This window comes from Aricia agestis, chromosome 6 (assembly GCF_905147365.1).
Source record: "Aricia agestis chromosome 6, ilAriAges1.1, whole genome shotgun sequence".
Lineage (NCBI taxonomy): Eukaryota > Metazoa > Arthropoda > Insecta > Lepidoptera > Lycaenidae > Aricia > Aricia agestis.
This window is the reverse complement of record NC_056411.1, coordinates 11,213,843-11,226,385: the sequence shown is the minus strand read 5'-3', so window position 1 is coordinate 11,226,385 and position 12,543 is coordinate 11,213,843. Positions and strand designations below refer to the sequence as shown.

Sequence of the window (12,543 nt, the reverse complement as noted above, 5' to 3'; positions counted from 1 at the left end):
ATGGGCGAATATACGCGAGTTGGGCGCATAAAGTTAATATACTATAGCGCAATATAGCGGAATAGAGAAACAAAGGCCTGAGCAAGCGAGATGTCACTATCAGTAACAATACGTGGTAAAAAGAGACGTGTGATACATGACAGCAGCACTCTTTTTGTGACGTCCAGTCGGCACGTGCCGCACGATGACAATTTAATCTCATAGAATTCATGTTCAATCATGCTTGTGTAAGTGTATACGTACACATATTTTTCACACAGATGAAAACCATTTTCGGTTACGTTTGACAGCTCGAGATTGTTGCTCTATTCCGCTAGGTATAGTAACTTGATGGTTGGCCGCGAGTGTCACTTTCAACATGTTTCACAGTACGCAACGCATTAGTGTTTATGTCAAAAAGTAGACAACAGTTCTATAATAAGACAAAACTACCTTTTCCGGATCAGATAGTATTTGCACAAAATAAATAATTTAACGTAATACAAAATATGTTTTGATCTTATTACTGTGACTCATCTGCTCGCCTCTAAACTAGGACTAGCTGCAACTAACAGGGCTTCAAGAACTGCTAAAATGCTCAAAAAATGGTAATAAAATTAATTACTAACAAAACAAGTCCATTTGAAACCAAGAGCATATTTCTAACTCTACTATTGTTTTTAAAAAATAAAAAAGTCTACTCCGATCGCTGTCTCTATACCTATGTTAAAGTTAAAAATATATAATAAGTATATTTTTATTTTCACTTAAGTTCCTTATAAAAATTTTTTTTCATAATATTTTCAATATTTACAGCCAACCTTTTTTTTTCAGTTGTGGCGGAGTTATCATGGAGTCTATTAAATTTATCGACATGCCAGTATTAAAAAATGATAACATGAAATTAAAAACATGCGATTACCTACCTCTATTTTCTGCTGCCAAAATTAATGTAAGAATAATTTAAAACTCTAGCTGGAAACAATAATTTAAGACAAGCTGGAATCGCTAGAGCACGTCTAGGTTGTACCATCGAGGAAATTGATATTCTTAGGCAGTTGAGTCCGTCATTTAGTTGGCTTATGTCAATTCAATGTTAGCTGTTGTGATCGGTCGGATGGGTTTGACTTAACGCGACCAAATAACGGTCCACCATCTGCCTAGGAATCAACTTCTCTGATAGTACATAAACTTAAATGTTCAGTTTACACAAAAGTGGCCTCTGAAATTACAGAAACTTCTGCAAAATGTAATGTTTCTTTAATAATAAATTAAATATCAATAAAAATATTGTATATTCATATAAAACCTAAGACAACGGAATGGCTTTTTCAGTAACATAATATTGTAATAATAAATAATAATAATTGCTTTCGTGTTAAATGTAAGTAAGTAAATTGTTATATATAATATTTTGTGTTTTATTATGTTGTAGGAAATGAAATCGTTCCACATGTTCCTACAAATTGTAGCTGATAATACTAATATTTCAAAAGAAAAATTAAGCATAGCAGACACATGGAATGGGGACTTTAAAATTCAAGAAATAATCAGTAGTATTCCAGGGCTAAATGCAAATTACTTCAAAATAAATTTCAACGAATCTAAAAACTTTTATCCCAGCATCGATCTTATTATAACTTACGATTTATTAAATAATGATGAGGTAAATGTATTTTTAAATTATATTTTTGCTACTTCAGAAACTTAAAAGTACTTATAATATTTGTGACGTAGTAATTAATAGATTTTATAAAATAACATAACAAACACCGGTACCTATTATTAGTCGTTTCCTCGAGATTCCATCCACTCGACTTACCCTCAATCCTCAAAAATTAGGACATTTTGTTCAACAAAATTTGATCAACAAAACGTAAAATGACATAAGTTTTTGAGATCGAGTCAATTTCGATGGAGAAAATTTCGAGGAAACGACCAAGCTCGAGCGTAATAGTTAATTCTTTTTTGCAGGTGGTCCAAAAACTAAAAAATGTTCTAGCCCAAAATACCTATATTATCAATAAAAACAATAACGTGCAAAAAGACAGTCCACTCTATACTCTAGTGGGTGCCCATCATAACATAGAAGGTGGAATATTGGAGCTGGCTATTTGGAGACCTACCAAGTCTGATATGTTAAAATCTTTAGTCATACGCGCGAAATCAGACAGTTCATTGCAAGTATGTATAAGTACCTCAAAAGGTACTGATTATTATCATTACTTTAAAATTTAATATGTATTATGAAAATAGTTACTTTTTTCTGTTCTAATGATACTAAATTTTTGCCCTTTGTTGCCAAATAGAATATGTATGTAAATCATAATATAGAACAGTAATATACTTTTAAAAGTGGCTTCGCCAGAAAGGTATTGATTCATTATTTAATTTACCCTAAAGGGCAGAATGTAGATACAAAACCTACGTTTTCCTAACTTTACCATTGTTAAATCCATTTGAAACAAAACGAGATTTACATCGCCGTATGAACGTATTCAATGACAACTAAGTTTTATAAAATTAAGTTTTAAGTGTGAAGAAGTTAAGAATGCTGAAATTGCCTTCCAATTTAGACAAAGTTTTCTGGATATTTCAACGCAGCGGAAAATCTGGCCATTTTTTTTGGGTTTTTGAACGTTCTCTTTCATCTCTCGTTCGTTTCGTTCATCTCAATTTTTTTTTAAATTAAATTTTGAAAAGAAAGAAAACATAGGGACATGCTAATAGTGGCGATAGATATTCAGAAAAAAAATTATACCTCTACCGGCATTATCCAGGAAGGAAACAGAGAGAACGTTTTTATGGAAACCGGCCCTTTTTTTAACATGGGGAAATGCCTTAGGCATCCCCGGCAAATTGGGGATATCGGCCGGGGTATGTGGGACTCCTGCGTAGCCTACCCATAAAAACCCCATGGTGCTCCACTCCTCGCTTAAGGCAGAGTTGCGGGTACGATAGAACCTACCGCAACCAGCGATCATCTACATTCTCGGTGGGCTGCGATGCGCATCACGGCTCTCTCTCTAGGACTCGATGGGTGGCGGTGTCTCCACACCACCGCTCCGCGTGTGGAAACCCGCCCTAGTGTCTCCTCTTAAAATGCATTTTTAACTTTTTTTAAACACATTTTCTCCCTATGCAATAGTACTATCAGAGAAGTTGATTCATAGGCAATTGGTGGACCTACATAATTTGGTCGCGTTACGTCAAACCCAGCCATCAGATCACGATTCACGAATCACGATTAATATTAAGTTGACTTACGGCCGTTCCCAATATTTGATCTATCTCTGGTTTTGCCCTACTAGAGATAGGAATAGCTCACATTAGACATTAGAGACATATATTTTATGTAAATTGTGAGCTATTTCTATCTCTAGTAGGGCAAAACCAGAGATAGATCAAATATTGGGAACGGCCGTTAACCTGACCAACTGACGTGGGTCTATCAACTGCCTATGAATAAATTTCTTCGATGGTACATTGTACAGCAAATTGCAAGTAGAGCTAAACATTTTTTATTATTTTAGACTTTACAGGATATACCTGGGGGTGAATATTACTTTCCATTAGATGTTGAAACGGACTCAATAAAAGGAGCTTCATTGAGAATTGCACAAATTGGTAACCTTGATTCACTATATTGGGTTAATGAAATTTTTAACGGTAACCAATCAGGTGCAGAAGTTAAGGTTAATCTTTTTTACTATTATTATCCGTCGTCAATTTATTGATTCTTTCTTAGTAATTAATTTCGAATAAAAGACAATGGCTATCCGTTCAACTTATATTACAAAATAAGATAACAATACGTAATACTGTCGTTTACAGGTCAGCTACGTTGGTGTCAATGCTGTTTACGTAAAAAAGCTATTGAGCACTCAATTTCACGAAGACAACGAGCCAACCAAAAGCGTCATTGATTTCAGTGGCTTTACTAAAAGGTAATATTATTTATGGTTTCTGTATATTCTTATAGGTATTATTATTATTTTTATATAGGGCAACATAGCAATATAACGAAAGAAAAATCCGTTCCATTATCATTAAACTTGATAATGTTATTTTATTTTCAGTTTATGGTTTTAAATTTAATGTTTTCATTTTCAGTGGTACCCGAGTGATGGGGCTAGCACATAGTGATGCTGTATCATCTCAAATAAACGCCAATCCAGAGCTTCTACTATCAGTTCCAGAACATTGGACATTGGAAGACGCTGCCACTGTTCCTCTCGCTTATTCAATGGCCTTTTATATTTTGGTAATAATAACAAAGTATTAACTTGCATTTTGCAATGTATTTATTCCTGAACCAGATATTTAGGTATACAAGTAGTGTGGATATTTCTTAGTGGTAATATCACTAATATTTTTAAGAAAAGGGGTTGTAAATATCAGCCCAATTAATTATAGTTTGCCGTTGCAGTGCAGTATGGCGTATAATGTTATGCCCGTAGTGCAAGGCAAAAAAACACTGACTAATTTAGTGATTTACCCTGTGTCCGAACTTGCCCTGATTAGCCTTATTACTTTATTTTTGCAGTTTATTAAAGTACATCTGACATCAAAACACATTATTTGTGTGCAAGGTGCTACTGGTGCTCTTGGACAAGCTATTATAAGTGTTGCTCTCGCCCACGGCAGTGAAGTATTTGCTACAGTAAGCAGCAATTCTAAGAAACAATTTTTGAAAAAAATGTTTCCTGAACTTAAAAGTAAGTTACCTATACCTACAAAATTAAGGTTCTCTTATTCTAATTCTCATGCATGTAACGCTTCAATCAAAAATTATTATAATAGTTAGTCAATCAGTAAAATTGGGATTTTTTTTTCATTTTTTACCTAATTTTGCTTGGACGAATGCAACGGGCTATGTATGAAGTATAAAATCGTAAAAAGTAAAATAAAGAACATTTTTAATAACATACTAATGAAAGTAACAAATTGTAGTTATAATTATTTTTGTAATCATTTTCAGATGATCACATTATCGACCATTCTCGTGATATTAATTTCGCTTATTATATACAACACATTACCAATGGTAAGGGATGTAACCTTTTAGTGTCATGTGCAATGGACGAGCTTAAAGATGTAAGTAATACTTATAATTTTTACTATATTATTATATATTTTGAAATTCTATTAAGTTTTCTATTATAAAATAACCCACCCAAGAGTGTGATCAGACTACAAATTAAAAATAAATTTAGGGGAAAAATAGTGAAATTAAAGATAAAATTTTGTCCCCTCGGTGGGGTTCAAACCCGCAACCTTTGGTTTAAGCCTCGACGCTCCAAGCAACAAAGCTGCAGAGGTGAAATATTATAATATCACATAATATTATTATTAAGTAAAGGATAAAGAAAGGTGGATAGTATTCAAAAAATAAAATTTAAGGGAGAGCTCAATAAAATCTCTTTTTAATACAGTCATTATTATACTATAAAATTATCTTGCTATTTTAAAGTAAAACATTTAAATTAATGTTACGGGTACTACATAGCAATGCAAACCTTATATTTTTGTCTAATTGATTCCCATGTCTCTTTTGTTACAGTCCTCTTTTAGATGTCTCGCATCTTATGGCGTAATGATAGATACAATTGGCATTCCTAGTCGTGAAAATTACAAATTTGGAATGCATCATTTGTTTTTCGACAAAGTATATTCTCCAATCGACTTCTCGACTATCTTCCAACAAAAATTTTCCGGAGACATACAAGTAAGTAGGATTTAATTTCATTTTAGTTTATAAGAACCTAAGTAAAGAGTTTTCTAATAGGGACTTGACAATTTTAAATTTAGTTTGTGGACGTACCCTTTCACTTAACATCGAACTGTTACTGTCGGTTTACTCAGTAACAGTAACATTTTCATCATGGTGAAGTGCTAGAACGAAAAACGCGCAACGTCTGCAAATCTTAAAAAATACTACAGAAATTCGGAGTCAATGGCCGCTATTTTAAGAACGTTAACTCCGATTTTTGATCGTAATTCTCGCCCTGGTATACAGGCAGATTGGCCATGACTATGGATTCTTTTTGGCCCGAATTGGACAGCATGAGGTTTCAATAGGACGGCGCCACAAGCCACACAGCACATGATACAATCGTTTTATTGAAGAGCAATATTATATAAAAATATATTTTGTTCTTTTTTGTATTTCTTTTGATTGTTTAATTCTTCGTGCACTGATTAATAGTTCTTAAAATATAATAGAAAAACAACCGTGTTTATGTGTTTTATTATCCTTAATACAAAATAGGGTAGTCTTTTTCTTTCATCTTGGTGGAAAACGGGGGCAGATCCAAACTTTGAAAAATCCTAGTAATTCTATAACTTCTTTAATTGCCTTAAAATCTTAAATAAAAGGTGTAAATATGTTCATATCATATTATACCATATTATATAGGACATAAATTATTATACATCTATTAATTTTTAAAATCTTTATTTTTAAATACCGGACAATTTTGAAATTTGGACTTGCTTCCCTTTAGCTGCAAGTACCTCAATTTTGATGAGATGAGAGAGAGATATCTCAAAAAAATGGACAAGTTGATTGACCGTCTCGTTCGTGCGACTTAACGCCTCTAGATTTCTTTCTTTGGGGCTGCGTCAAGTCGTTGGAGAAGCCGGCGCCGTTGGAAGAGCTCAGAACCAAAAATAAACGCGAAATAGCCGAAATGTGTGGCCGAGTCATAGAAAATTGGGTTCAACGAATCACCGCTGCAAACGTGCCTGCGGTGGCCATATGAGCGAAGTCGAGTTCCATTCAAAAAGGTTTTCATTGCACTTCAATTCGATACTAAAATTTTTGAAATATCTCAAATGGTTTTAATTTTATTTTGAAAAAAAGTTGTAAAGTCCTTATTGGAAAACCCCTTAATTACAATTTAATAATTTAAAGGTTTTGTCTTCTTTATTTCGTTAATTTAAAAATTATACTTAATCAGGGTAAGTTCGGATGGTGCAGTATGGTGTATATGAACCGTAGCACCAGGCAAAAAAAAAAACACTGACTAATTTAATGATAAGCTGAATAATCTGAACTTACCCTATGTCCGAACTTACCCTGATTAACCTTTTATTTTAATACTTTTAAATTATTTTAGTTGATTCGCCTGCTTATGATCGACGGTATAAGGCGTGGGTACGTGCGGCCTCTGTCGCGGGTCACATACCAGGCGCAGGATGCTCCACGAGCCTTCCGTCTCCAAGCTGCTAGCAACCACCGCGGTCGCGTACTACTTGACCTACAACAGCTTAAATTAAATATAACTCCAAGGTTTCTAATATTAATATTATTTTTTATACTTTTCATAATCATTATCACCAGCCTATTACCGTCCACTGCTGAACGTAGGCCTTCCCCAATGAGCGCCAACCACCCCGATCTTAGGCAGTCCTCATCCATCCGCTGCCAGCCACTTTCTTCAAATTGTCGGTCCACCATGCTGCGGGACGTCCTACACTACATTTGCCTAAGCGTGGTCTCCACTCTAACACTTGTCTGCTCCATCTACCATCTTTCCGTCTGCAGACAATAATATGACCAGCCCACTTCCACTTCAGCGTGCTAATTCTGTGAGCAATGTTGGTGACTTCAGTTCTCTAGCGAATGACTATATTAGGAATTTTTCCACCAGGGATACTCCCAACATAGCCCTTTCATTAGCACGCTGAGCAACCTTAAACTTGTGAAATAGTCCTACGGTGACTGTCCACTTTTCAGTTCCGTATGTCATTACTGGTAGAACGCATTGATTAAAAATCCTGGACTTAAGGGATAGTGGCATAGACGATTCAAAGATATTTCGGGGCTTCCCAAATACAGCCCAGCCCAAGCATATTCTTCTATTCACCTCCTTCTCAAAGTTGTGCTGCCCTAGTTGAATTGTATGGCCAAGATATACGTATTCTTGTACAACGTCGAGACTAGCGTCATTAACGACGATAGGTCTCGGGAGAACATGCTTATTAAACATGACTTTGTTTATTTTAGATTCATCCCTAGTCCCACCCGTCCAGAAAAATCGCTTAGGCTGTTCAGCATCTCTGCAGAGATTCTGACATAATGACTATGTCGTCTGCAAACCGCAAATGTGAGATGTGCTGACCGTTAATATTTAGATCCCGTCCATGCTAATCAATCTTCTTAAAAACGTCCTCCAACATGTTATTAAACAGATTCGGAGAAATAATATCTCCCTGTCTTACTCGTCGGCGTAATTGGATGTGCATGTGCTCTTTTCTTGTACTTGTTTTTTTTTGTACTTTTAACTAAGTCTAAATATAATTTAACTAAGTCTAAAGAAATAAGTCGTGCACAACTTTAAGATGACAACAATTAATTATTATTATTTAAATTATTTATTGATGGTCACACAAAACATTGTCACAAAAGCCGAAATAATCGAATTAACAGCCCATGCAATTGCTATGACTGTATTGTAGTTCTATGTGGCTTAAGTAACCCTTAAGCCACATAGAACTACAATACAGTCATAGCAATGGGCATTGTCCAAAAAAAATCACATGTACTTTTTATATTTTTCTTCGTTAAAATAGAGTATTTTAAGAATACAAATTAAATAATTTTGAAATTCATTGGCTAGTTTTTTCTCAATAAATTTTTAAAGTTTCGCTCTGACGTCATCATCCAATCCAATCGACCTCTGCATATGTTTTAAATTTCCTTTCAATCTTATTTATAATGGCTGGTTCGTCAAATGCAAGTTCTCATTATGTAAAAGCTGATACGAGAAGCTCACCAAAAGTTGGAAACGTTACGTTGGTCGAATTTATTGCTAATTTAACGCCATTGAAGGTCAAACAAAGGTTAAACGTATTTGTTCAAAAATATAAGTAACTAATGGGTATTTTTTTCGTTTATGTACAGAAAAACGATCCCTGACCTTATTCCTCGAAATGTTTTTGTAATGAGCAAAATTAAAAAAAAATGGACAATCCCCTAGCAATTGCATGGGCTGTTAAATCGATTATTTCGGCTTTTGTGACACTTAAATTATTAAAATTCCCTGAACAAAACTTACTTTCACATAAAACCTTAACCCTGTAGAGTGTAGACAATAATTTCATACACGAACTATATTTTATAAAAGAGCCTTGTTATCTTATGTAACTTTCCCCTTTAGCCCTTCATATACAACACAATATACAACAATTGTCAGTTAATAACATAGTACCTGGATGACCGAGCTTTGCTCGGTATAGCAAACACCATGACTTCGTGTTACTTAATAACGCCATCTACTGGTCGTTAAAACAATTAGTTGCCAACAAAATAGTATTATTATTCGCCAATAGATGTCAGGAAGATTCATATTTTTCAGTTTATCGATTATCGATAAAATACGAATAAAAAGACATTTTATGAAAATGATTCCTAGCTAGATCGATTTATCGCCCCCGAAACCCCCTATGTACTAAATTTCATGAAAATCGTTGGAGCCGATTCCGAGATTCCAATATTATATATATATATATATATATATATATATTATATATATATATATATATATATATATATATATATATATATATATATATATATATATATATATATATATATATATATATATATATATATATATATATATATATAATTGCTCGTTTAAAGATATAAGATAAGCTATTATGACTTTATAGAAGAGTAACATATTTTTTTTAGTCCAGCATGCTGTTTGGGGGTGGTTTTGACGTGTTTGTTAAAACTGAGATGCGTCATTAAACAATTTGGCACTTTTATGCATTGGCTTGCTATAAGAATTAAGAATTTAGATCTGCAACATGCGATACGATTATTCTACATAATTTTGTTTATTTTTCAGCATCAAATGTTCGAGTTCTTCAAGGCAACTTATTATATCGGATCACGAAATGTTAGCGCTAAAACTGGCAGAAAGACTTATTAAACGAGGGGCAAAACATATTGTTATGTTATTAGAAAATGTATCAAATTATGTAAATCTTCAAATTAGGTAAGTAGTTATTTATTAATATTTAATATTAGTTTAATCTACTTAAACTAGAACATAAGATGGTCCTTTATTAGTAAGTGTTTTTAAACAAAAAGTAAAGGTAAACAAGACAGAGCATAACAAACTGGACATTGGACTTTTTTTCAACCTTTTGACTTCTTAAAAATATTTTTTAAAGAATGAAACACTTTATTGATAAATCTAAACAGAACGTATTTTACTGTTGAATGAAGCGACTGTATTTAATTGTTTGGTTAAAATAGTAGAGTCGAAGTATAACATATGCAGACCTAAAATGGTCACAAAGTGCAATTCCTCTCAAATCAATTTAGAAAATGAATTGTAAAAACTGTCAAACTAATGTATGTCAAATTAATATACTTAAATTGAATGCGAATTACTAGACATAATATGAATTGCACTTAAAGTTATAATTTTGCGATGTAAAAAAATTAATCATAATAATATTATAATCAAACCAAAGTGGCCATTTTAGATCCACTGATCTCAACTCACTATCAATCCGCTACGTAAACTTATTAGAAACTTGTCACCATTCTTCTGCTATTTTTACTCTTAACTGAGTGTATTTACTTGTATTAACGTTGACGTACGTCTCATGGACGTAAACTTATTTTAATTAGCCCTAAGTCAATAATTACATAAAATAGTGGATGTTTTATTATAATAAAATATCGTCACATCATCATAATATATTGTACTAATAACTAACTTTTATTTCTTATCTAGTAAAGAGGCAGGTATAAGGTGCCTCTTTACAATGGTTCATGCTAGCCCACTACAAGCTATAGCCATTGTGTAGACGGGGTAGTATGTAGGTATAATGATGGCGGATGATGGTTATGTCAGTATCGTGTATACACAATAGCTATGGCCTTTAGTGGTCCAACATGGACCATTGTAGAGACGCTTTTTTTCGAGATGTTGTAATGACACTAGAGGTATTAAAATCATGGTGATCTAAATGGTGCGCAAAATGTCTTCGAACTTTTTTTCTGTTAAAAAATAACACAAAAATATTTTTCAGACAATGGGAAAACGATAATGTGCGTATCACAATTACAAAAACGAACCCAAAAGAAAAAAATTACTGCGCTTTTATGAAAAATTGCAAGGATGGCTTACTAGAAAATATATTTATAATTACATCAAATGAGAAAGATAAAAATGTCATTGAGGCTGTAAATAAGTTAGCAGTATTCATAACAAAGTCGACCTTCTCTTTAGAGTAAGTTTTTAAAATAACTTTTTTTAACATAATTTAAAATGATACCGATTCTGGTAGGTACCTTCTAGTCAATGGAAGATCAGAAATGCAAATGAGCGTAATAACATAAGCGTTATTTTTATTTTGTGATTGTCTTGCTCGGTTATAGTGTTTGACAATTTTTTATAATATAAAAGTGAATATTGTGACCTGAAACGCAAGGTACAAGACCGAAAACTTACAATTGATGCTTTACTTAAAAGTGATAATTGTTCTATATAAAATGAAAGACAATGTTTTTCAAAATAGGTATCGATATTAAAACTTAGTGATGAAAAGCATTGTCTTTCTCTGTTTACATATAATAATATATTATGAAGACGATGTTTTTTACGGCTACTACCTGGTACTAGCGCTACCAATTTGACATTATAATTTATACTAGGCGTTAGCCTGCATTTCAGGCCTGCATAATAATTTTTATTTATCCTTTAGATATTTCGCGCTTTTAACGACAAGCAAATTTAATATTAAATCAGGATCACGGTTTGGGACAACTGAATACAATGAAATTATCACTAAAATTGAGTTGCCAGAGATAGAACAAGTAAGTGTACTAAAATTAATATGACTTAAACTTAGCGGAGCCCATTGAAAATGTGTCTAGCCCTAGAAGCAAAACATCTTGACTAACCCGACGGACAAAGGAAAGGTTGGACTCGCGTACGTAAGGTCCCGTATCTACCATTGTATTCTATTTATATCACAGAAAAATTGGCAGAATTAATGTAATTTTTAGTTACAAATGTCATTTTTAAATTGATTATTATTAGTTGAAAAAATACAACTGAGAATTCTGTGAATTTATTATTACAAACTATAATTATATTATATTCACAGAATTTAATATAATATCTATTTCTTAGACACACGAAGCTGATGGTACACGTATACTTGAGAAAACCAATGCGGTGTCGATAAATAGCGCCATAGACGCTCTGGAACAAGCGTTGTGTTCACAGAAGAAGAATATACTGGTTCACATATCTAACGTTACTAGGAAAACGTTGCTTGATGAAATACTGTCGCTTGCAGGTAAATCCCCTTTGACGCAGGCTTTCATTATCGGTGAATAATCTAGCATTTACGTGTGTAGGACGATGTGATGCAGTGGCAGTTTATGGATTCCCTCCCTTCCCTTCTTGAAAATATCTGCTGAACAGGAGACAACAAAATCTTCCCCTGCATTTTGTACTGTCTCTCGATAATTGATTTTTTTTCCGCTAAAAGTTGACCTGGGAAAAGTAGCTGTCGGTAGGTCTGGCG

At 33.4% G+C, this 12,543-nt stretch overlaps 1 protein-coding gene across 2 annotated transcripts in view; it reads left to right on the top strand.

The window, feature by feature from the left end:
- The window catches only part of LOC121728374 (fatty acid synthase-like), a 125,531-nt gene that overhangs the window by 108,716 nt on the left and 4,272 nt on the right, over window positions 1-12,543 (top strand). For both annotated transcript variants that reach the window (XM_042116546.1, XM_042116545.1), the window contains exons 22-35: window positions 814-931; window positions 1,415-1,645; window positions 1,954-2,163; window positions 3,513-3,674; window positions 3,814-3,926; window positions 4,093-4,243; window positions 4,526-4,697; window positions 4,961-5,076; window positions 5,543-5,707; window positions 7,101-7,273; window positions 9,840-9,989; window positions 11,038-11,238; window positions 11,713-11,824; window positions 12,144-12,312. In XM_042116546.1, the coding sequence (XP_041972480.1) occupies window positions 814-931; window positions 1,415-1,645; window positions 1,954-2,163; window positions 3,513-3,674; window positions 3,814-3,926; window positions 4,093-4,243; window positions 4,526-4,697; window positions 4,961-5,076; window positions 5,543-5,707; window positions 7,101-7,273; window positions 9,840-9,989; window positions 11,038-11,238; window positions 11,713-11,824; window positions 12,144-12,312 (2,243 nt within the window). The remainder of the gene's footprint in view (window positions 1-813; window positions 932-1,414; window positions 1,646-1,953; window positions 2,164-3,512; window positions 3,675-3,813; window positions 3,927-4,092; window positions 4,244-4,525; window positions 4,698-4,960; window positions 5,077-5,542; window positions 5,708-7,100; window positions 7,274-9,839; window positions 9,990-11,037; window positions 11,239-11,712; window positions 11,825-12,143; window positions 12,313-12,543) is intronic.